The sequence below is a fragment of the Chanodichthys erythropterus genome, chromosome 16, assembly GCF_024489055.1.
Source record: "Chanodichthys erythropterus isolate Z2021 chromosome 16, ASM2448905v1, whole genome shotgun sequence".
NCBI lineage: Eukaryota > Metazoa > Chordata > Actinopteri > Cypriniformes > Xenocyprididae > Chanodichthys > Chanodichthys erythropterus.
Window position 1 is genome coordinate 10920373 of NC_090236.1, and position 25375 is coordinate 10945747.

The following is a 25375-nucleotide window of genomic DNA, read 5'->3' on the forward strand; positions in this document are numbered from 1 at the left end:
TGCCTGTTTTCATTCATGCATTGCGTCATGGACATGTGACATCCTGCTACTAAATGCTTTTTTTTTTTTTTACAGTCCGTCTTACAACAAAAGGTGTTTTTCCATCCCAGCACACTGATTATTGAGACAATTGGATTATAAAAAACAAGATTTCCACTCTGAAATGAATAAAAGAAGATCACCAGAGCATTCTTAAAGGGATAGTTCACCCAAAAGAGAAAATTCTGTCATTTGCTCCCCATCAAGTTGTTCTAAACCTGTATAAATGTCTTTGTTCTGCTGAACACAAAGGAAGATATTTAGAAGAATGTTTGTAACCAAGCAAATCTCGTCCTCCATTGACTACAAAAATACTATGGCAGGCAATAGGGGACGAGATCTGCTTGGTTACAAACATTCTGAATATCTTCTTTTGTGTTCAGCAGAACAAAGTATACAGGTTGGGAACGACTTGAGGGGGAGTAAATGACAATGAATTTTCGTTCTTGGGTGAACTATCCCTTTAACACAAATGTACCATCCCATTAGATTCAACTAGAAGGAAGATTTGAAACTATGAATGTTGACACACAATAAGTGACTGACAAGAAGGGGGAAATTGAAGCCGATTCCAACAAAATGCAAATGAAAACGTTAATCCGAAACAGTCCAATGATACATAAGCTTTTAATTTTGCACGTCTGTCCCATCTTCAAAAATCAATGTTAGTAAGAGGACACGACCCAAAATGTTTCCAGTGCTTCATTCTCAAAGCATTCGGGGCTGCATGACCTGCGTTTGACCGGCCATATTTCATGTTGCTGTCTTACATCAGTCAGATAAGACTGTTTGGCCACTTCATCCACAGCATTTGCTCATCTGTTAAATGATTTTAGATGCACTAAATTATCAGTGTTTGACGTCAGCTGAACAGGTTTCAACACTTGATTAAATTGATTTTTGGAATTTTGGAAAAGTTAGCAAATAACCAGTCAAGCCAATATATTTGTCTGGATTGGGGGTAAATATCCCATAACTAGTTCCATATGGAGCAAACATCAAATGTATACCTGATCTGAATGATTTGTTTGATTATAGCACAGCCTAGTGTTGAAATCAAGCAGTACTGTCCTTTAAAGAGGCCATATTATGACCTTTTACAGTCTTGAGGTCTATTAGAATAGGTTTGTAAAATTTGTGTTTAAAACATTATTTTTCATATATTTGACATTGCTGCAGCTCCTCTCTTCCCAGTCTGTCAGTAACACTCTGTTTAGTTCCTGTCTCTATGAAGCCCCTCCTTCTGAAAAGCATATTGTGCTCTGATTGGTCAGCTGGACCAGTGTGTTGTGATTGGTCAAGTGCTTTGGGAAACTGACCTGTCCCTTGCCATAACTGTAAGTAGTTTTCACACTACTAACTAAGGCTGCGTTCCAGTTCAGTTTTTAAATGCCCTTCCCTCGCTAACTTCACTCGGTCTCGTTGACTCGGATGTACATCATTGCTTACGTTGCACGAGTGCCCACTTCTGGCGGAACCTTTGCAATGGGCTGAACTGGAACGTCCTAAGCCCTTGATCACTTGGAATCCGCAATGGAGCGGTTTTATTATTCATTTTTTCCCCTTACAAAATTGTTTAATACAGCATTCTATATGTATATATGTGTGTTTTAAATGTTTAAAAAATAATTAATATATCATAGAGTTGTTTGTGGTGGGGTAAATTAAACGCGATATGCGGTGACGTCACAATCGTGTTGCATTGTGGGTTATGGAGCTGCCTGAAGTGTACATATGAAGTAGACTCGCTCCCTCGTTCAAAATCGAGGGAGCGAGGGTCTGTCCATATAAACTTCCCTCGTCCACTTCACGAAGTGGAACGCACTTCAAAATGGCGGCAGGGATTCCCCCAAGGGGAAGTGTTTAGGGAAGTTCGCGAGTGCGTGTCTAAAACCGAACTGGAACGCAGCCTAACTCAACCAGGCCCCGCCCCTCATTTTGTGTATGCCTTGGGTGGGAATAATTTAAATGAGGAATATTGACGTGTTCGTTCCCCGAAGAAAACTCAAGACTACAATGGAGGCGTGTTACATTTAAAAGAGGTTGAAAAACTAAATTCTAGGTGGCCTTCTTGTGTATATCGTTACACAGCATCCATAGAGATAAATTGTTGACAATTAAGAATGACACAAATGCATTTGTTTAATAAAATGGTATTTTAATCAAACTTTGTGACCTTAATATTTCTTTATTAAGTGTTAACCATAGTAAAAAAGCAATAAGGCACTCGATGTTGTCCTGTATTGTGAATATAAACACCCTGACAACATCCTTTAACCATGATTATATTCACAATACAGCACAGCCTCACAAACCTTATTGCTTAATTCAGTGTCATAAAGTGAGTTTCATGTATGAACAAAAGAAGCTGGTTTATTACAAGCAAAAACAGCATTATTTCTCTTTGAATACTGTGAAACTAATGTGACTCACTCAAAATGACAGTTTTATTAAAGTCAGGGGAAACAATGCAATAACTTTAGGGTGTTTTTCGAACCCTTTTCTGACAGTTAAAAGCTCTTGGGGGGAAAATGGTGAAATGGTGGTATAACAGGAACACCTTAATGTCCGTTTGTCCAGAAGTTTCCATGTCTTTGTTTTTGAACTCGTTTTGACAAAAATGGCAGTAAAAGCATCTCAGTCCATGTCTGTGTGGGAGATGATACGGAGAAATCCGTATCTTGGCTCCATATGCCTGTCACACTGAAAGACAAAAAAGCACAGCAGGATTACACAACAGAAAGAGAATATTATCTTCAGTTATTGTGCATATTAGCATTGCTGGATGTGTTAAGAGGAAGACTGTAGGCGTGAGTGATGATTTTCTGCAATATTTTTGCAATATATCTGCAATAGGAAACATCCAAATAAATATTCAAAAAAATCATAAACATTGAATTACATTATTTATGCATGTATGTGTATATATATATATGTATGTGTATATATATATATAATATATATATATATATTATATATATATATATATATATATATATATATATATATATATATATATATATATATATATATATATATTATATATATATATTATATATATATATATATATATATATATATATATATATATATATATATATATATATATATATATATATATATATATATATATATATATATACATATATACATATATATATATACAACATACATATATATATACACTGGGAAGAGAGGAGCTGCAGCAATGTCAAATATATGAAAAATAATGTTTTAAACACATATTTTACAAACCTATTCTAATAGACCTCAATATATATATATATTTTGTTTACTTAATGATGATGTAACATGCTAAAAAATGTTTATTTATACATATATAGTACATATGAAATATAAAAAACAGTTTTCTTGAAGTGATGATTTTGCTCATATATTTCATAAAAGCAACCAAATTAAAATCAGCATTAAATCAAAACTGACCAAAATTGGTACATTCTTTTTTAAAAGTTTTTTGCCTTTGTAATATTTGATCAAAGATATTTATACATATATATATATATATATATATATATACATATATATATACATATATATATATATATATATATATATATATATATATATATATATATATATATATATATATATATATATATATGCCCACTTTATTGATCTCATCAATTCCTTATGGATTAGATCCCAAACTAAATTTTTTTTTTTTCCCCTCAATGAATATCTATTTTACTCAGAAATGTGTCTCGTTACAAAAGGCTTGTAAAAATGTACAGTATTTCATTAATGATATTGCTGGTCATTTTAAGAATATTTTTTGAAAATCTTTGAAAAATCTTTAAAGTGTTTTAGTAAATACTTTGTTTAAAAATGTTTTTGACAAAATTTTCATGGATATTTACCATTGTTGGACACATAAACATATATTATTTTTTTTATAAAAATGTATTTGTTGTTTTATATGAGTTGTTTATATGAGTTAATGAAACAAAAATGACCAAAAAAGTTTTAAATTCTTAAATGCATCAAAAATTATATATTAATACAAATATAGCCTATGTAAAAAATAAAATCTAAGTATATTATATAAAATATAAAAAAAATAAAAAATAAAACAATTAAAAATATTAATATATAAAAATTTATATTTATATAAATTAAAAAAGAATAATGATAAAAAAATATGTGTATATACATACATACATATACATTATACATTATATATATATAGTGTATGATTTATAAGCCTTTTGAAAAATGGAGACATGGGGTAATGTCCTCATAAGTCACCCTCTCCTTGTAATACCTGTCATACCCATGTCATTTTACACATTTGTGTCCTGATATGTCACAAAAACACACACGCACACACTCACTCACAGAGAGAGAGAGCAGCTGGCAGCTCACCAGAATATTCAGCTTGCTTTCTAATTGGCTGACAGAGCTGTCAGACAGCTGATTGGCTGATTACGCCCGGCGTGTGAAAACACAGATGCGGTTCGCTCAGAGTTCGGCTCGGAGGGCCACGAGGACGGATGAAGGGCTTCTGACAAGGCACCTGATGCCCAGGCCCGAGCGTTCTGGGGCCGACCCGGTGCATTCTGGGACTGGCCCCGTGCATTCTGGGAAGGGCGGGCTGGGGAGGGGTAGCGGCTGACTTTCACTAGTCTCACTCCATGGGAAGGAGTGGGTCCTGTGAGGAAAACCAGACATTAAGGTGTATAATGATTCATCACTAAAAATGAATTGCAGGAATTGGAAAAACCATTTGGAGCTGAGAGAGAGGTGAGATCACAGCGGATCGGAAAACCATCCCCCTGCCGCCCACGTTTACTGTAAGCAGTAAAAGCATGAGTCAGGATTTACCTAGTGTTTGAGAGTGGGAGACGGGCCGCGGGCAGAGGAGGACAGAGGGCGGGGAGGTGCAGGAGAGCCAGGAGAGAGTGATTCATGGGACGCAGAAGGAGAAGGAGATCGCACTTTCTCCTGAAACACAGAGAGTAAAAGAGATGAACCAGAAACTTCTTTTACTGTTTATTTAGAATTACAACTATTAGATATGAATTATGTTTAATTTTATTCCAAATTCTGGATTATGTCTTTAATTGTTTAATAATTTTATTAATCAAAAAAGACATCTAATCAAACAAATTCACAAAATTTTAACAATGTAAAAATGATTATTTATTTATTATTTTAACAATAATAAAAATTCCATGTTTTCCATTTTATTTTTTCTGGATCAAGTTTTTAATGTTTTCATTAAATGTTAATAATCAAAATGAATGTCTAATCAATAGAATTCATACAACTTAAATTATTTTTTAATTATTTTTAAATTATCAAACAACAATAGGGTCCTATTTTTTTTTTTTTTTTTTTTAGAAATTCTGTTAATTTTTTTAATTCAGTGTTTTATGATTTTATACAAATTTATTATCCAAAAAGTAGGTAATCAAATTAATGCATACAACTTTAACAATTAAATTAATCTTTTAAAATGTAATTCAAATTTGAACAATTACGTTCCTTTTTTGGCAAAAGTGCTGGACAACAGAAGTTTACAGTTTAAAACATGTATGAAAGAATTGTTATATTACGGAGATATATGTACTATTTCGTTCCCTTGATTTATAAATCTAGCGCACAATTTACTAATTCGTTCCCCCAATTTGCTAAATCGTGCTTGCGATTTACCAAATCGAGGGAACGAAATAGTAAACTGCGTGCAGAATTTCCTTTTTTTCCTGCATGTCATGTGTGGGGCTCCATATGATATTGTGTGATATTCCTTAAAAAAAACAATGTTTATTATTATTATTACTTTGAGAAGTCCATTCATTACAATAGTAACACATTTCTGCACTGCTGCACTGCTCATTCACACAGAGAACATGCAGAACATGCAGACTTCAGATTTCAATAGCAGTCTTTTTGTGGTTTAATATTCATCGTCACTAGCCCACATTGCAATTTGATTAAGTGTACGGCCCTACTTTTGATTTATTTAAATTTGGCCAAATTCCATGACATTCAGCAGTAAATTCCATTTTAATGACTGGATTCCGCGGTTGCATTTGCATTTTCAAAGGGCCCATCATATGCTGGCTAAAATATGATTTATATACATGAAAAGTACATAGTTTAACATCAAATATTGTGTTGAGTTTTTGTATAAGATGATTTCCTAATGATCCCATGCGTGTGTCAGGTACCTGAGTGGGGCTCTTGCAGAGTACGGGTGAGCGGGGCTGAGATCGAGGGGAGGAAGAGCCTTCTCTGGACGGATTCTTCCGGAGGACCGGAGAGCTGTTCAGCCCGTTCCCTTCGGTCGACCTGGGTGAGACTCCTGCGGGTGACGCGCTTTTCTGCAAACACAGATGGTACGAGATGACATCACAAACGTCAAATCACACTACCTCAAACAAAAGCAACAGCAACTACAGTGATGTTTGCCCATGCAAATGTCACCTAGATATGACTCAGGTGCCTCCTTTAATAGGACTGTATTGACAAAGTATCATTTAAAGCTCAAACAGACAAACACTGCAGGACAATTTATGGTTTGCTGAAATGGTTTGTTAAATTGTTGGTTAAATCACAAACCCCATGTATGAACAGTTTAGTGATGCTTACCTTAGCAACCACTAATAAACATAAATGCTGATATTTAAAAGTTTCATGGCTAAGTTTGGAAAGCCTTTAACCAGATCTGGAGCAAATGCGTTTTTGATGTAAAAAACAAAATCAAACAACAACAACAACCTTAAAGCTGTTACTTTGCTGCCAAATGAAGCCAAATGGAGTCTATGATTTATGAACTTGGTTACATTGTATCATAACAGTCATTAATAATTCATTAAAAACACCATATAGTGTTTGATCAATGGTTTGTGTTCTTTCAAATAAGAATATGTACAAAAAATAAATGAATCAATGCATCATGACATTTCTAATTGTTTAAAGTACTAATGATCTATCAAACATTATATGATGTAATAAAGTTTGTTAATGTTACAAAAGAAGGTTACCAGGTACATAAATCAAAAACTCATAAAGGCTTACATATTTTTAAAATAAACATTCATGAACTCTGATGAGGTCACAGAGAAACTGACCAATGACGTGTGGTGCCTCGGAATGTTCATTAACATTGACCAATCAGCTGTCGGTTACTCTTTAGCAACTGAATGAATAACTATGTATGCAACTTTACTAGAACAGAATGTTGGTGCAGCATTGACATCCGTTGTGTAATGCAAGAATGAGAAAGAAAGTAACTGTTTTCACACCTCTTTAGTGCTGTCTCTTCTGAGAACGTCTTCATTTTTAGTGCCACTCTCCTGCAGGGAAGACACATGATCAGACCCACCCAATCATGAGCTCGTAATACTTCATAGGCCTTTCCACAGGACACAAAAATCCCTGTAATATCTCAATTGTCTCTAAAGAAGACACGTGAGAAACATCGAAGAAGCAACAGTCTCCATTTGAGTTTCAGAACAATTCTCAAACTTTGCTCAGATTTGCCAAGATACCAAGGATTTCAACCAGGGTTTGATTGTCTAGACTAGAGCTAAAACTATTAAAAGCATTTTTGTTAACTGAAATAAAGCTAAAATAAAATATAAACATTAGATGAAAAACTTGGTGACTAAATGAAATAAGTTTAAGTTGAAGCACTGAAATAAATAAAAAATAAAACTAAACTAAAAAATAAATTAAACTAAAATAGTATTATAAAAATAAAACTAGTGCTGTCAAACGCAATTAACAGCATACAAAATGAAAGTTTGTGTTTACATAATATATATGTGTGTACTGTGTATATTTATTATGTATAGGGATGCAAAGGGGTGGAAAATTTCCAGAAATTTCTCAGTATTTATGGAAAATTTTCAGTATTTATGGAAATTTTCCACCCTTTGCATCCATAATTATGTATATATACACACACAGTATATCTTAAATATATGCATGTGTGTGTATTTATATATACATAATAAATATACACAGTACACACATATATTATGTAAACACAAACTTTTATTTTGGGTGTGATTAATTGTTGGACATCACTAAAAAAACCCTAATAACAATGACAAATGCACTGACAAAAAATTAAACCAAAATTAAAAAGAAAAGTGATAATATAAAAATCAAAGTATTAATGACAACTATAATAGTATATTAATTATACTACAATAGCACTGATCGTAATAGGAACTCAAACATTCCTGATAAAACTAAATTGCAGATCTACATTAATTTTCTAGCTCCATACTCCTACTGTACAACAGCTTCTGAGTAACTGTGCCTTAAATAAATCACTGAAAGCTGCATTATGTCTCCCAAGCTATAAAAGAGCAAAATCTGAGCCGTTTTCCTCTGGCATGGCATGTGAATGCACAAGTCACTGTTCAGGGATAAAATGATATCACTTTGAATAAATTATGAGCATTAATATTCAATCACAGTTGGCAGTCTTGTGATGTAATTTAGTTGAATATGTAAGCACAAGTGAAAATCACACAGACTTCAGGATGAACTCAAATGCATCTTAAAAACTGGAAACCGAGGAAGTAGCACGTTTGGTCTTGGCTTGACTGACCCGCCGTGTTCGTCCCGCGCTGCTCTGGTCTGCGCCGCCCCGTTTACTGTCCATATCAGCGTGAGAGGATGAGGAGGAGGAAGGGGGAGGAGGAAGACCCAGGCGCAGACCTGCAGACCGATGGCCCACCGGAGAGCCGCTGCCGCTCTGAAATACACACATACATACACAACATAAACTATATACACTACAATCTCACATTACTGTATGTGGTGAATACAACCTCAATCTAACATCAACACGTCATATATTCCCATGAATATATCATTTCAACACATATCAACTGGAACAGAGCTTATATACATACATATATATACATACATGCATATATATACATACATACATACATACATACACATACATATACATACGTATACATATATATTTTATATATATTTTATATAACACATACATACATATATATATATATATATGCATGGCTTTAATCATTTATAATGATAATAATGCAATATATACAAAAATCCAATCCAACATATAAAATCCAATCAGTGCAATCCTTACAGAAACAAGTCCATGCAAAAACATGAATAATCTACATGACACTAATGAAAGGACCAATCAGAGGATGACAATTCATAGTTTAAAACTCACCCTGTTTGGGGCTCCATCTACAGGAATAAAGAGAGACAAACTCATTGAGATAAGATGATTACTTATATATCTTGAGCATTTACAACGTATTACAGGAATATTCCAGATTAATTTTAACCTAATGTCTATGGATCAAATCTGTGCTGTCGCTTACTACAGACATTCAAAAAAAAAAAAAGGATTTTTAAGGATTTACATGAATTCTTCTGTAAAACTGTTGCTATTTGAGTTGAGTTTTCTAAATTATCCTTTTGAGGTGGAAGAGAATGTGGAAATTACTGTAAACAGTAATTTTATAGTAAGCAAAAAGTGGTCAGGCCTCATGGGATAGTGACAGTAATTTTGCATATATAATGCACTAATGAATATGTGAATTTTCCTTATAGTCGCAAGAGTTTTTATTCTGATACTATTAGCATTTCATCAGATGCTTCTTGTGTGAATTTAAATTTCTACATGTGAAATGATTCTCACGTACCTCTGGAGTCCAGGTGCTCGGGGTGAGTGATGTCATCTTTAGGCGCCAGGTGCGGGGGGAACGGGAAAGCCCCAGGAAGAGCCATGAGGCTCGCACCCGCTCCAAGGGTCAGTCCTGAGGGGTGTGGCGTCAGAGGGAAGCCCGGGGCATGATGGGATAGATGCTGGAACTGCTGTTGCTAGATGGGGGAGGGGAAAGGAGAATGTCAAGTTAATGTAAAATATGACATTTTTGGAACAACCAAATATTTTTGTGGAAACCTTTATACACTTTTTCACAATTCTTATGTTCAATAGTTTGAGGTCAGTATTTTTTTTGAAAGAAATTAATACTTTTATTCAGCAGGATGTGTTAAATTGATAAAACGTGATAGTAAAGACTTCTATTGTTAGAAAAGATTTTCTATTTTGAATAAATAATGTTCTTTTTAACTTTTTATTCAGCAATGAATCCTGAAAAAACTATCACAGGTTCCAAAAAATAAATATTAAGCAATACAACTGTTTACAACACTGATAATAACATATTAGAATGATTTCTGAAGGATCATGTGACACTGAAGACCGGAGTAATATTGCAGTATATTAGAAATAGAAACCCATGATTTTAAATTGTAATAATATTTCACAATATTACTGTTTTTTTTGCTTCTGTATTTTTTATCAAATAAATGCAGACTTGATGAGCATAAGAGACTTCTTTCAAAACAATGAAAATAGTAATGTTTCCAAACTGTTGAACAGTACAGTGTATATTATATATATATATATATATATATATATATATATATATATATATATATGATATTTAATTGATAAACTCTTTCCCCGCCATTGACAGAATTTTCCAGCTTTCCGTGTTTTCACTGTTATACAGAAGGGGGTGCTTTTGAAAGTGTACAGAATTTCCAAATTAAAACACATGAAAAAAAGAAGCAGAAACAAGCGATAAAAGCATTGCTTATGCACATTGTAGTCTTTGAAAAAAAAAAGAGAAGATTTTCTCAGCTTTTTGTTTAAAATGTTGACATTTTTTAATGAAACTTACCCACATTCAAGTGTTGATAAAAAAGAATGCATGAAACTAGAATAAAAGCAGAGTTTCAGTTCTTTCTTTTGATATATTGCATACAACTAAATATTCTGGGGGCCATGAATGTTTTGTGAAAATGATCAAAAATGCTGGTGATGGCTGGTAACTTTTTTTTTGGGGCGGGGAAAGAGTTAATAGTAGGCAAAAGAGGAAAATGGACTCACCCCGATGATAGCGTTGAGCTCGGCCATGCTAACATGTTTGGATCTTTCCACTGCTTGAGCTACTTGATGCTGATGCTGCATGGACACACAAACTCAAAATGCAACATCACATATGAAGCATGAATAAAACACAAACCAGCTAATAGAGCAGCAGACATTCAAAGATCAAGACAAAACATGCAAAACTCTGCCTGATGTGAAACCTGCTACACGACAGCACCTTTTACTGTGAAAAACCACAAACAAAGCAGTAGCGCATGTGCCACGAACAGCAGGTCGGCTGAAAAGAGTTGTTGTTGTCTCTGTGGCAGCTTTGATGTTCCCAGAGGGTGCTACGATTACAAAATAGCCAAATCCACTCAGTGTGGCTTATAAAAGAACAGTATGAAATATTGATCCAGGAAAGAGGTGGGCAATTGGAAGCTCTCTGTTGATGACCACCTCTGCTGTAAATAATTCATGTGTAAATAGCCCACGGGGGGAGAGCAGCCTGGAGAGAAACACTGTGTGTGTGTGTGTGTGCTCACCTCTTGGGACAGCAGTGGAATGATCTGAGTGCATATAGCACTGAGCCGCTTTACAATCTCTGCCTGCAGAAACAACACAAACACATTCCCATCAAACAACAGACGACATACTAAAGAAAACAGTCAGGCTAAATGCATTTTATTGGTTCTAACAGAATTCACAACAGCAGCTTCTACAGTACTCAATTTTGCTGTTAGTTCAGGACGTTTTTGCATTATTTCATTATATGTTGATAAATCTTTTATGTGTTTGACAGATTAATTAATAAATATGCATACATTTTTCAACATTTTTACATTTTTAATAAAACATGTTTTTAAAGCTATTTTAAATATGAGGACTCATGAAATGTTTCGTCGTAATACCAGTGTAATACTCATGTCATTATACAAATTTGTGTCCTCATAAATCACAAAAATGCACACACACATACGCACACACACACACACAGCTCATATATGTGCACACTTCCATTCAGGGCTGATCCCACTCACTCTGACCCACATACACTCTCAAATCCAGGCATTTCCAACAGATGGCCTGGAAAACGAGGAGAGATGCAGGGGTCTTATCTGGATTAGCCCACTCTAGCGTGTGTGTGTGTGTTCATATCAAGTAGTCAGGCTTAAAACCTGCTTCAGAGTAAATACCCAACAAAACACTGAATCAGAAGTATACATCTCTCTTCAAAGTGACTAACAAATGAAAACGGACAGACTTACAGCCACGTTCAAAGCCGCCGTAAAATAGCATATATGTGCATATGTCATAAATATTAATACTATATGTGTATTACTCCACTTAATCTACATATCACATAGTTACGCTAACAAACAACATTAACTGGTGTAAGAAGTGTTTATTGTTTTAATCATCATTAATAAATGTGAATATTTACTGAACATTTATGTCCTGTATTATCAGCAATGCCAACAGTTAAAAAAAAAAAAAAAAAAAAAAACCTAAAGTGTTAAAACCCTTTAACCATAGTAAAATCATGTTAATGCATGTACACTACCATAAATGTTGGGTTCAGCATGAGTTTTTGTTTTGAAAGAAATGAATTAATGCATTAACAATCAAAAGTGACAGTAAATGCATTTATAATGTTAATAAAAATTATATTTCTGTTCTATTCACCAAAGAATCATGAAAAAATACATCAAAAATGTGCAGCAGCACAACTGTTTCCAACACTGATAATACAATTAAATGTTTCTTGAGCAGCAGATCAGCATATCAGAATGATTTCTGAAGGATCATGTGACACTGAAGACTGGAGTAATGATGCTGAAAATTCAGCTTTGCATCACAGAAATAAACTAACATTTTAAAACATATTCAAATAAAAATAGTTATTAAACTCCTGTTCCATCCTCATCAAGCCCTTGATCATATATTTTCAGGATGATCGCGCTGCAATTAGTGTTCTGTACTGTACATCTAGTGCCAACCATAACTCGCCCACACAAGGACACCTCATACTGTAAAGCTCATTATACAGAGATCATGCTGATCTGTAATGAAATCAGGCTGTAAATGGCACATCAGTCACTCACCTGCTTCTGCATTTCAATGTTCAGCCCGTAGGACATTTCATAATACTGTGGAAGGAAGCAAGGCCAGTTCAATTACCTTCAAATTACATGAGATAAATCACAATTACATCCATCTAAATGACAGAAATGCTCTACATGTGTGACCAGAGGCCAGTAATGACCCATATTCGCAGTGAAAGACCTGACACTCATTTCTCTATCATATTAATCAATGGGGATCATCATTAGTATTTATGCATTTATGCAAAGAGATTTACAGTGCATTGGAGGTATGCCTTTAGTATTGATCTCAAATGATCTTGATGTTGCAAGCACCAGCCGAGCCACAGGACCGTAACTCATCGTTTATCATTTTCCAGTACTTGCTCCCACATATTAGCTGTGATGTAACGATATATTAGCCTATGTGATTAATTATTCAATTTTTGCCAAATTACAATAACAATTATTGATTTTATACCAGATTCTAACAAAAGCCTTGTGAACAGATGCTGACAGTTTCTGCTGTCAATCTTTTAGTGGATTTTGAGTAAATGTGTAAAATGTGTTTGCTCAATTTAAGCATTTTTTTAATGTCTCATTTGTTGTCATATTAAGTAAAGGGGCTGCAAAAGTCCAAGACCACTAGCCCTCTGATGCTTCTTCAGTTTTACATTTTTGCATTTGGCTGACACTTTTATCCAAAGCGACTTACATTGCATTTAAGGTATACATTTTCTCTGTTCATCCGTTCCCTGAGGATCGAACCCATGACCATGCGTTAGCATTGCTAGCACCGTGTTCTACTGTTTTCACAAATTATATTATCAGCATGTTGTTATGCTATAATTATAATGTTGCAAAGAGCATCTTGAGCTTCAGTGAAGCAAGAAAATCGGGAATCTTAAATCAGAAGCTTAAATATTTCACAAGGACATATAAAATTCTTAAAATCCATAAACTTACTGTGTATTCCCAGGTTTGTGTGTATATATATATATATATATATATATATAAATTATTTCTCAGATGTCAATATCAAAATCTGATGAGAAGTGTCTCAGATTTTCTTCTTTGAGAAAATGGAAGAAGTACAGGAGGTCACACTAAATACTGATTTTTGCTTAAAGAAGCCATTTTGTTCTGAATTGTTTTTACATTTTGTGTACATATTTCCTGTATTTTCTGTTTGTATCATAATAAAGTCAAAAAATAAATATGGATGCTCATTAAAACTAAGACTTTTGCATAGTACTGAATATATATTAATATATACAAAACCATCAGTTTGCTACCAACAGTGTGTGTGTGTATTTATATATATATGTGTGTGTGTGTATATATATATATACACATATCTGTGACGTGACCCTGGACCACAAAAGCAGTCATAAGTTGCACGGGTATATTTGTAGCAATAGCCAACAATACATTGTATGGGTCAAAATTATCAATTTTTCTTTTATGCCAAAAATCATTAGGATATTAAGTAAAGATGAAGATATTTTGTAAATTTCCTACCATAAATATATCAAAAATTTATTTTTGTGAGTGGATATGCATTGCTAAGGACTTTGTTTAGACAATTTTAAAGGCGATTTTCTCAAAATTTAGATATTTTTAAATATTAGATATTTCATTTATTTTTTTATTTCATTTTCAGATAGTTGTATCTCAGCCAAATATTGTCTATAATAAACCATACATCAATGGGGAGCTTCTTTATTCAGCTTTCAGATGATGTATAAATGTTAATTTAAAAAAATTGACCCTTATGACTTTGGTTTTGTGGTCCAGGGTCGTATATATATATATATAAACCTTCACTAAGCACTATTGCTATTGTTTAAGCACTATTGCTATTGACCAAAGTACATATGACAGTACATACTCATACTGTCATCAGTAGCAAGCAAACCACTTAAAAAACCTTATCAATCAACCACTACTATCAGCTCATTCACATCTCGGGATTATGGGTAATGCTGTTGGACACCACTCTTACCATGATATAATGTCTGTGCATCTCTGTTTTTTCACTTGCCAACTTCTCACATTCCAGCTTTAGACTGAAAGACAGAAAACCACACAAATCATGAGTTCATCTCAGAAAGTCATGTGACACATCCTCATACAGCTCTCATTCAACAGTCAGTTAAGGACACCACAATATCAGCATAAAAGAGAACAATCTCTTGTTTATCATCTATATATTTTTATTCTTGAAGCCGATCACGTTTTCTAATGTACATTGTTGTTTACTGTTCTAAAGAAAGACATTCAGTAGCTTTGGTAATTGCTCCTAATGAGACTATCTGGATTATGCTAACTGGATAGATGGCTAATAGTCTGAATCAGCTAATACATGCGTTTCTACTGTGATTTTAGAGCATTACAGTTTGATAATCTCATCAGCTTTGCACAGGTGATCCCAACTGCAGTTCAGAGAGGAAGTAGATCATCTATACAGATCGAAATCACAACATAATTTAATAAAATGTAGATGCAATAATACAAAAATGAAGTAAACAGCAGTAAACATCAAGGAACATTGGCAGCTTTCGGATATTACTTTTTGATGAGCTCACATTTGGAGACTTTGTGTGAATATTGTGATAAATCCTCCTGGATGTAGGTGAAATTAAGGTTGTGTACCTGTGATACTGGGCCTGGAACAGCTGAAATTCCTCTTTTATATGGTCGAGTGTTTCCAGCACTGTGAACTTCATGCCGCCATGGCCTGACACCAGCGGAGCCTGGAAACACATGAGCAGTGTGAGCGACGTCACTCCAAAACAGCCTATTAATTACTATTTCTACATTGTAATGGGATTAGCTTGCTATTTACTCTGTATGGAGTAATCATGTTAGGTAACCTTAGGAGGAAAATACAAGGATAGATGGCAAACTGTACTTTATTCACCATACAAGGTATATATAAAGTGAAGATTTTAAAAATTCAGTCTTTTGTGTGCATTTTCATTTTCACCAACAAAGACATACTATGGTCAATGTCCATATTTTAAAAAGCCCCCCAACACATTTCTGTATCATTAGCACATTAGCATTGAATCATGGCCAGAAGTCTAATCTGATTATAGTAATGGATTACAACCAACAGTGCACATGACTAAACCATCACAAAGCACTGCCACAACCCAACCATGGAGCTGTGAACCAGACAATAAAGTCCAACCGCTCAGACTTAATCAAAACTAACATTACAATATTGCTCATCATGCTTTAGCTGCATTCTGATACCTCACTCTAATACTGTATTAAATACAGGTAATGCCATTATGAGTTTAAAACGAGAAGAAAAGGATTGTGGGAAAAGCCTGCAGGACGTGTCTAATGCTAAATCAATCCCAGCCAGAATTCATCACGTGAAATGATGTTTAACTAAACTTAAAGATTGAAAATACCTTTAGGGGAAGTGTTAACACAACACACAATCAGATCCTCGACACACACACACACACACACACACCGTACAAAGGGGGCTTCACTGCACGAGTAAAGAGACACTTTATACAGCCCTGCCTTTGACAATAAACGCTTTATTTAGTCAACTTTATCAAAAACACGAGACTGACTAAAGGCACATATTCAATATTCAGCTTGATATGACCGCTGATAGAAGCCAGACCATCATTTAACAGCACTTCTTACAAACTATAAGAAAACACCAACAAATGATGCTGTATGGACTTGCACTGTTTTTTGCATTAAAATAAAATAATAAAATTTTGTCTGTAAGGCAGCTAACAAATGATGCTGTATCGAGTTGCACTATACATTTTGCAATAAAATAAAATACAATACAATATATTTTTGCCTGTTAGATAATGCCAACAAATGATTCTGTATGGAATTGTGCTATACTTTTTTTATTAAAATAAAAAAAATAAATTAAATAAAATGAAATTAGGATCCAATTCTCATTATTAACTATTAACTATGACTTTTGCCTTAATAAACTCCTAATTATTGCTTACTAATAGTAAGGTAGTTGTTACGTTTACATATTGGTACAGGGGTGTAGAATAAGGTCATGCAGAATTAGGCATTAATATGTGCTTTATAAATATTAATAAAAAGCCAATATCCTAGTAATATGCATGCTAATAAGCAACTAGTTCATAATGAGAATTGGACCCTAAACTACAGTGCAAACAAATTAAAATAATAAAATAAAATAAAAAATAAAATAAAATAAAATAAATGTTGTCTGTTAGATAATGGCAGCAAATTATTCTCTAAAGGCTTTAACTATGCTTTTTGCATTAAAATAAAATGATAAAATAAAATAAGATGTAGTCTGTTTGACAACACTAACAAATGATGCTGTATAGACTTGCACAAAATAAAATAATAAAAACATTTAGTCTGTTTGACAACACCAACAAATGTTACTATGCTTTTTGAAATGAAATTAAATGAAATGAAATAAAATAAAATACAATTTTGTCTGTTAGAATAACAGCTGCAAATTATTCTGTAAGGACTTTATGGTTTTTGCATTAAAATAAAATAAAATAAATTCTAAAATAAAATAACTTTTTGTCTGTTAGATAATGCCATAGTTCATTACAAATATATATATATATATACACACACACACATACACACACACATATACATACATACATACATACATATATAATATATATATATATATATAATATGTATGTATATATATATATATAATATGTATGTATATATATGTATGTATATATATGTGTGTATGTATGTGTGTGTATATATATATTATATATAAAATATATATATATAAAAAATATATATATATATATGTATTTTATATATATATATATATATATATATATATATATAACATGTATGTGTATATATATATATATATATATATAATATGTATGTATATATGTGTGTGTATGGCACATGTTGGGATATGGTGAAGAGCAGATATCCTAGGACTCGTAGGCTTTGGTCAGGAAACAAAAGGGTGTTGTACAGAGAGCCGAGTACAGCGTGACAGAGCCATGAATTGTCACACAGACTGTTCCTCTCACACCAGCCCTGAAAGAACGCAGTCATCTATCTCACACTGTTTACTGTGCAGGGCACTTTCAGACGAGAGATAGAGACGGAGAGGGGAGGGGGGAAATCACAGAGCCGTGAATAACCGTAGGCTGCTGAAATATTCAGCACATGTGGCACAAATACAAGAGCAGTAACAGCCGTGTGTGTGCAAACGACACATGAACCTGCTGTGTTCCCAGTCCATACTTCCTGTGCGGATTGCTGCTATTGGCAAAAACAGAACCGTTCGGGAGGGAAAAAACAAGCACATCTGTTCTGAGCGATCGGCTCATTCCAGAAGACTGCATCCGTACTGTATATCAGCTCTGATGAGCAGCTTGTTAAGGCCTCGATACACAATACTGCTCTGATGAGAACTGACACCATGCAGCGCCGCCTCCGACGCGCACACATGCGGCCGCTGCCGTTTATTAGGGCTGTTCATTTTACATCCCAATTTGGTGCCATTAATTATCAAAAAATAACAATAAAAAAGTAATGCAAAATTAATGCACATGAACAATTTATGCAATAATCAGGATTTTTCTTAACATCTGTGAAATTCAGTACTGCCTAAATGTACAGCACATTTTTGCATGTTCAGTGCAGCTACAGCCGCTAATACATGCAACATGTTTCACCAAACCACATTTACAGATGGCACAGAATGAGTGAAGATGTGTTTTTTAAAGTTGACAGTGTCTTGAAAACAGTGTTGATGGTGCGAGACAGTGGGGAAAACTGTTAGGTCTGAGGCAGTCCGGCCAAATCTGTCTGTCGGACACATTTATTCACACACACAGTTAAAGATAATAGCGCAGACAGAACGCAAAGACACATCCTTTGCAAACAGTTCCTCTTCTCTGCTATTTGACATCTCAATAGTGAAAAATATTGTTGTGAACTGTAGGTCAATGATGTCTCGAATGATCTCTATTTGTGGGCTTTTCTAAGCAAATATTGATACTGTATGTGATTAGGGTTGGATCTACACTCCAGCAAAAACTCCCTCTATAATCAACAAAGTTGTCTACAATTCACAATGAGTCTCTTATTTACATTGTGTTTACACTTCGTTGGTAATAATGAAAGGATTCGCGAGCGTGCACAACTTTAAAGCGGGCGGTGAACTAAAACTCTGGTGTTTTGAGTGGTGATGAGTGGATTCTGACTAACTCAAGGCATTTTCACACCTACAGATCATTTGTTTTGTTCTGAAACTTAATTTGTTACAATGCTGCATTTTCTTCTTGGTTCAGCATTTCAAAGTGTACCAAAATGTGTTTATGCAAATCACCTAAAACTATCCTCTTATTGGTCAGAGTTTCCGCTGTATCAGCCATCAAGATGATTGACAAGTTTGCTCCATGAACTTAAATTATTGTAGCTTTATTCACATTAATGCTGCTGTAAACTCAAATGCGCTCTCTCTGGATCTCCCAGCACTAACTATGTGGAGACTAGGGCTGCACGATTATGACACACATACGGGTCATTTTCCTGGTTTCATTTGCACCAACAGTAGGAACTCTGAAGTGACGTAAACAGCGCTTGTTGTTCTGACTTTTATTTTGACGGCGCTGAGAACAGCTCAGCCAGAGAAGTGCTCGCATTCTCCGTCTTCATTAGTTTACGATCTGTTTAACAGTCCTGTCTAAGACGTTATTAGATATACTGTCTACTTTCTTTGTATAACAGTTCTATGAAAAAGTATTAACTTTTGTCATGTGGTTGATGCCCAGTGCCGCTAGCTGAGCAGAAATATAATGTTTCGCTTGGTCGTGCTGGATTTTCTCCTAGTGTAAGCTAGAGAGGTCCATCTATCACTGTTTTCCATGTTTGTAGAGTTAGTTTGTTGAGTAAGTGTATAGGCTGTGCACACAGCTTTTTAAAAATGGCAGGTGCTGGTGTTTCGCGTTTATTTGACGAATCAGCGTACATTTACGTCACTGGTAGCTTCTTTTATGCTGGGTTAGACCTTTTACACTCTGAAGTAGTCGTGATTCATCTCTCACAACGTAACATGCTCTAAGCACACATCTTAAAGGGATAGTTCACCCAAAAATGAAAATTTGATGTTTATCTGCTTACCCCCAGTGCATCCAAGATGTAGGTGACTTTTTTTCTTCAGTCGAACGCAAATTATGATTTTTAACTGCAACCGCTGCCGTCTGTCAGTCATATAATAGCAGTGATTGGGAACTTGAACAATAAGAGTCGAAAATTAAAATTAATTAAGTCAAAATTAAACCCTGCGGCTTGTGACGACACATTAATGTCCTAAGACACAAAACGATCGGTTTGTGCGAGAAACCGAACATTATTTATATAATTTTTACCTCTAATACACAACTATGTCCAACTTCGTTCAGCTTCCTGTTAGTGAGATCAAAAAACGTGTTGTGATGACGGAAGTGATGTCTCGCCCATATACTTCAATGAGCGCGAGACATCACTTCCGTTGTCAGAGCGCGATCAGACCTCACTAACCGGAAGCTGAACGAAGTTGGACATAGTGGTGTATTAGAGGTAAAAAATTATATAAATACTATTCGGTTTCTCACATAAACCGATCGTTTCGTGTCTTAGGACATCAATGTGCCGTCACGAGCCGCAGGGTTTAATTTGGATTTGTCTATGGAAGTTTTTTCGACTCTTATTGTTCAAGTTCCCATCTACTGCTATTATTTGACTGACAGACGGCAGCGGTTGCAGTTAAAAATCATAATTTGCGTTCGACTGAAGAAAAAAAGTCCTCTACATCTTGGATGCCCTGGGGGTAAGCAGATAAACATCAAATTTTCATTTTTGGGTGAACTATCCCTTTAAGCACGCAGAATAATGTGAGTGGATAATTTTTTTGTAATTGCGCTGTAATCGTAATCACGATTAGAAATTTGATTAATTGTGCAGCCTTATTCGAGACACATGCAAACACTATATGAATGTTATAATGCAACAGAGCCAGAATCAAGGCTTCGTCAGGACAGCATTCTCTCACGGATCAAGTGAACCACCCCAGAGTTCGCTTGCAATCGGACCGAGATCATCTCGTTCAGACGGTTTCGGAGTGATTGTGCCGATCTGTGTGCGATTGCTGTGTTCACGTACGCCTAAATGAACCAAAACAAGGGAGAAAACGCACCAGGTTCTGAAACAAACGCTCAAACACCTCTGATTGGCCATTGCATTCACAGGTTCAACAGATAGGTCTGTGATTGGCTACAATGATCAACGCTTCAAAAAGAAATTGTAAATAGAAACCTTTGATACACACGGGAGCATTTGAAAGCAGCCGCCTATCAACGGATATCAAATATACCCAGTACTCAGTACTACCGATACTGTAGAAATGCTGGTATCATTGTCACATTTTTTTTAAATTTCAGTACTGACTTTGTACCGAAGTACCGGTACTTTTGACAACCATACATGTGATTAATTGTGAGGAATTTAACTCGTAGGCTGCATTTACACTGCATGGTTCATGGTTCCATTTTTTTCCTCCCATGCGGCATAGATCAGATATGACCCATGAACATATAAGCAGGAAAAAAGCGATTCTTGGTTTTGATGAATAAAAAAACCTATATGAGGGTGGATTTGAACCCAGAACCTCTGACGTGCTTAACAAAATTTCTACTGCTAGACCATTATTACATACAAAAATTTACAGAGGATCTGTGTATATAATATATAATAATTATTTTGATGTAAGGATGAAACTATTGCATTAAAAAAGCTTCTATGAATTCCATGTCAATAATTAACCTCAATGTAACTATTGATTTTTTTTTTTTTTTTAAATATTGATTTCTTGATATCATAATGCTATTTTTTGTTAGTTTCGCCAAGTGTAGTGTAAATGCAGATATTGGACATGGTCACTTTTAAAAAAAGATGTAAGTGGGTCATCAAAAAAACAATCGGATATAGTCAAAAAATCGGAAATGGCCATCAAAATCTGCAGTGTAAATGCGGCCTTAGAAATGCCTGTAAAGTCGGTGCCAATAGCCTAGTGGGCAGCATGCTAACATATAACGCAGTTTTCGAATCCTGGCTTGTGGACCTTTCCCGATCATGTCCGTCCCTCTCTTTCTCTCGAGTTTCGCTTCCTGTCCTGTCATAATAAAGGCAAAAATGCCAAAAAGAAATCTAAAAAAAAAAAAAAAAAAAAAAGAAATTACTGTAAAAATAGGCCCACTTTTGTTCCTTTTGTAAGTCGTTTAAATGTACAAAGTAAACGATCATTAAATCAATGAATTAACCACTGCAAATCATAATTAACACAATGCACACAAAATGTGCATGTAAAACTGACAGGGTGACAGGCCTTTGAGAGATGTGTTATCCTGTGTGTGTGTGTATGTGGTTTCATGTATATGCTAAGTGTTATAAGAGTGTGTGTAAAAGAGAGAGCTGATCATTAACACCGTCAAAGTAACAACAGTAAATAAAGCACAGATGGTGAAAGATACAGGCAACCTCACACATTTACATGCGGATATCTCTTACACAAATTCTCACTGCTTACATCTGGTATTACCGTGAAATCCGCTCACAAATTCACAGCTCTAAACAGAGTGCAACCGTACGGTTCTGAGAGTAAAAATAACCTTCATTTTACCAGGAACAAATTGATTAACAATAAAATATGAGATGCACCAAAAGCAAAACAGCTCAGTGACCGCCCTTTCCCATGAAGCACTGCAAATGGCATGATCGAGTCTCCCTGCACTTTAAATAAACCTATATATCTGCATGTCTGTCTAGATATTTCAATAAACTAATATATTGTTTTTATAACTGTAACCAATGACTATAAGTTGTATTCTGAATAGTTTTCACTCAAGAATTTAAACACATCTGCAATCATCTGCTGTGCTTAAAACAAGTGTTTTGAACTGTTTGATCACGAAAAAAATTGGAAACAGTTCTCAGATGTCCACTTGTGATCTGATCGGATCAATTCCAAATATTTATAAAAACTATAATAGTATCTCAATGGTACTAAAATAAGACTGGATCAGATCACAGAGGCAGCTGGTAATCCCAGGTGTAAAGCGGTCATGAGCGTCCTGTATCAGATCCGACAGGGTTTTGAGAGCAGACAGAAGCTGCCCACTGGAGTCAGATCATCAGCGGCCCAGCAGGCAACAGCGCACACAGTCATTATGTATTACCACATACTGTCTACTAAACACACAGATAAAAACAGCACACACTAACAAACCTAACCACATTTGCACCCTCTCTAAAGGTCATTCATTATGTACACTAAAATTCCTCACTTTAAAGTTAATGCATGCTACCACAAAACTGGGTCTCCATGGGCCTGTAATAACATGCCATCATAGCAAAGGTAGCTTTGAAGTGCAGCTCAGAGTGTGTGTGTGTGGTATCGTATTGCCCAGTGACGATGATGGAACATGACATTTGCAGTGGAGAGTGGGATGGCCTGGATCCATATATGTAGCAACATGCAGCAATAACTCAAACAAACCATTCATTCACCCGTCCATCCATCTGTCCATCCCTCCGCCACACAGAGCAAACTTACAAATCTCTCCCTGTCTTCATGAATGTCCTTCTACAGCATTTCTGCCTTGAATCATTTCTCTTCTTCGGCACATGCACATCTGCCCATCTATCTCTCTTCATTCAAAGAGTTTTAATGAGACTTTAATATACAGTATAGTTGTATAATAAAAAGTATTTCAAAAATAATAAAATAAAACATCAAAAAGAAAATATATATATATATATATATATATATATATATACACACACACACTCACATATAAATACACTATATATTCTTTATATTGTGTGTGTAGATATATATTAGGGATGCACTATATATCGGCCACCATATCAGTATCAGCCTATATATGCTCATTTTTAATATTATTGTTAATGGCCCGATAAGAAAATTTGGCCGATATATTAAAGCCGATAAATAATGCATTATTTCCTTCAGCTGAGACACTTCAGATGCACAGTTTGGTTTTGAATTGCTTGAAATATGATTGAAATCACAGTTAAGTAGAACATACAGTGCAAGTCTGTCATATAGGCTACATAAACTTATAATGAGAAGATTATAATTGTGTGCTTTGGACATGGCTTTTAATGGTGAGACTTTTGTTTTTGTAATCAGGCTCTCAAAAATTATATAAAAATTTTGACTTAGATTTATCGGCCAATATATCGGTTATCAGCTTTCAAACATAAAGAATTATCGGTTATTGATATCGGCCAAAATGTTCACATGGGTGCATCCCTAATTTTATACATTATATATATATATATTTAAAAAAAAAAAAAAAAAAAAATCGCCCTCTCAAAAATTTTATACACATTTTGACAGATTTATCAGCCATATAATATATATATATATATAAACATTTGTGTATGTGTGCTTTATATAATTGTGTTTACATGTGTGCCAGCTTGAGGTGGAGGGCTTCCCCAATTGAGTTTTGGTTCCACTTGAGGTTTCTTAAATGTAGATTAATGTTAAAAACAGTAATATAGTCAAACAATCTATGTGTGTGTATCATACACAATATCAATACTTATTCATGAATAAATAACTAAAATATTAAAAGTAAATAAAGACTCTGGATGCAGATTCAAACACAATTTAAAAGATGTAGGCTATATTTAATAACAGTCTCAGTTATGTATATTACAGTGACTGTAATTGGACTCCAGGCCTTTGTGTTATCAATTGAACCCATAACGCTGTAATTAACTCTTCATCGTGACCTTAACCCTGACCCTAACACTAAACATACTGCACATTAAAACGGGCCCCCGCGCGCGCAACTCAACGATCCGCTAGAAACGATCTGTAAAGGAGTTCATTAGGCTGCGGTACCTGGGGTCTTCCGTGCGGATACATGGTTCTGGAGGTCATCCACGGGGATCTCGATGGTCAGGACCGAGTCTGGAATCACCGTCCGACACCGAACCCCCCCGTGCGCTGCGTAAACCAGGATCTCTCCTCCGCTCTCCGCGCTCCAAATGTTCTCGAGTAACCCAAGAATTACGAGGTATCCGATGAAAAGTTTAAAAACGTTCTATTCGCCTGGATCAAACGCTCTTCCTCTTTATGACGCACAGTTACGCCGCGCTACAATGTAACAAGATCATCCTGTGCGGGGCGCGTGCACGCAGAGCGCGCGTCGGAGATCAGAGGAACATAAACAGCGCTGACCTGCGCGCACACGCAGTCTGAATAATCTAAGCAAATCGGTTCGTTTGAACGATT

The 25375-nt window shown here is 35.0% G+C and overlaps 1 protein-coding gene across 1 annotated transcript; it reads right to left on the reverse strand.

Moving 5' to 3' along the window:
• Window positions 1-494: 494 nt before the first annotated feature.
• tle2c (TLE family member 2, transcriptional corepressor c) lies at window positions 495-25373 on the reverse strand. The gene is made up of 14 exons (XM_067363251.1): window positions 24983-25373; window positions 15694-15794; window positions 15044-15107; window positions 13060-13104; window positions 11500-11562; window positions 10973-11047; window positions 9717-9894; window positions 9239-9255; window positions 8627-8773; window positions 7308-7358; window positions 6231-6383; window positions 4882-5001; window positions 4423-4708; window positions 495-2742 (listed from the first exon to the last, which is right to left on the reverse strand). Exons 1-12 carry the CDS (start codon window positions 25019-25021, stop codon window positions 4882-4884), a joined length of 1053 nt encoding a protein of 350 aa, XP_067219352.1. The 5' UTR covers window positions 25022-25373; the 3' UTR covers window positions 495-2742; window positions 4423-4708.
• Window positions 25374-25375: the final 2 nt, after the last annotated feature.

Bases quoted from the DNA above. Each gene is read 5' to 3' on its own strand.
- tle2c (XM_067363251.1), bottom strand. From the start codon at position 25,021: ATGACCTCCAGAACCATGTATCCGCACGGAAGACCCCAG. The intron at 7,359-8,626 runs GTCAGTCAAGCC...TCTTCCCTGCAG, and splicing joins GCGCGGGACGAACACGGCGG to GAGAGTGGCACTAAAAATGA. The intron at 5,002-6,230 runs GTACCTGACACA...TCTGTGTTTCAG, and splicing joins TCTGCAAGAGCCCCACTCAG to GAGAAAGTGCGATCTCCTTC.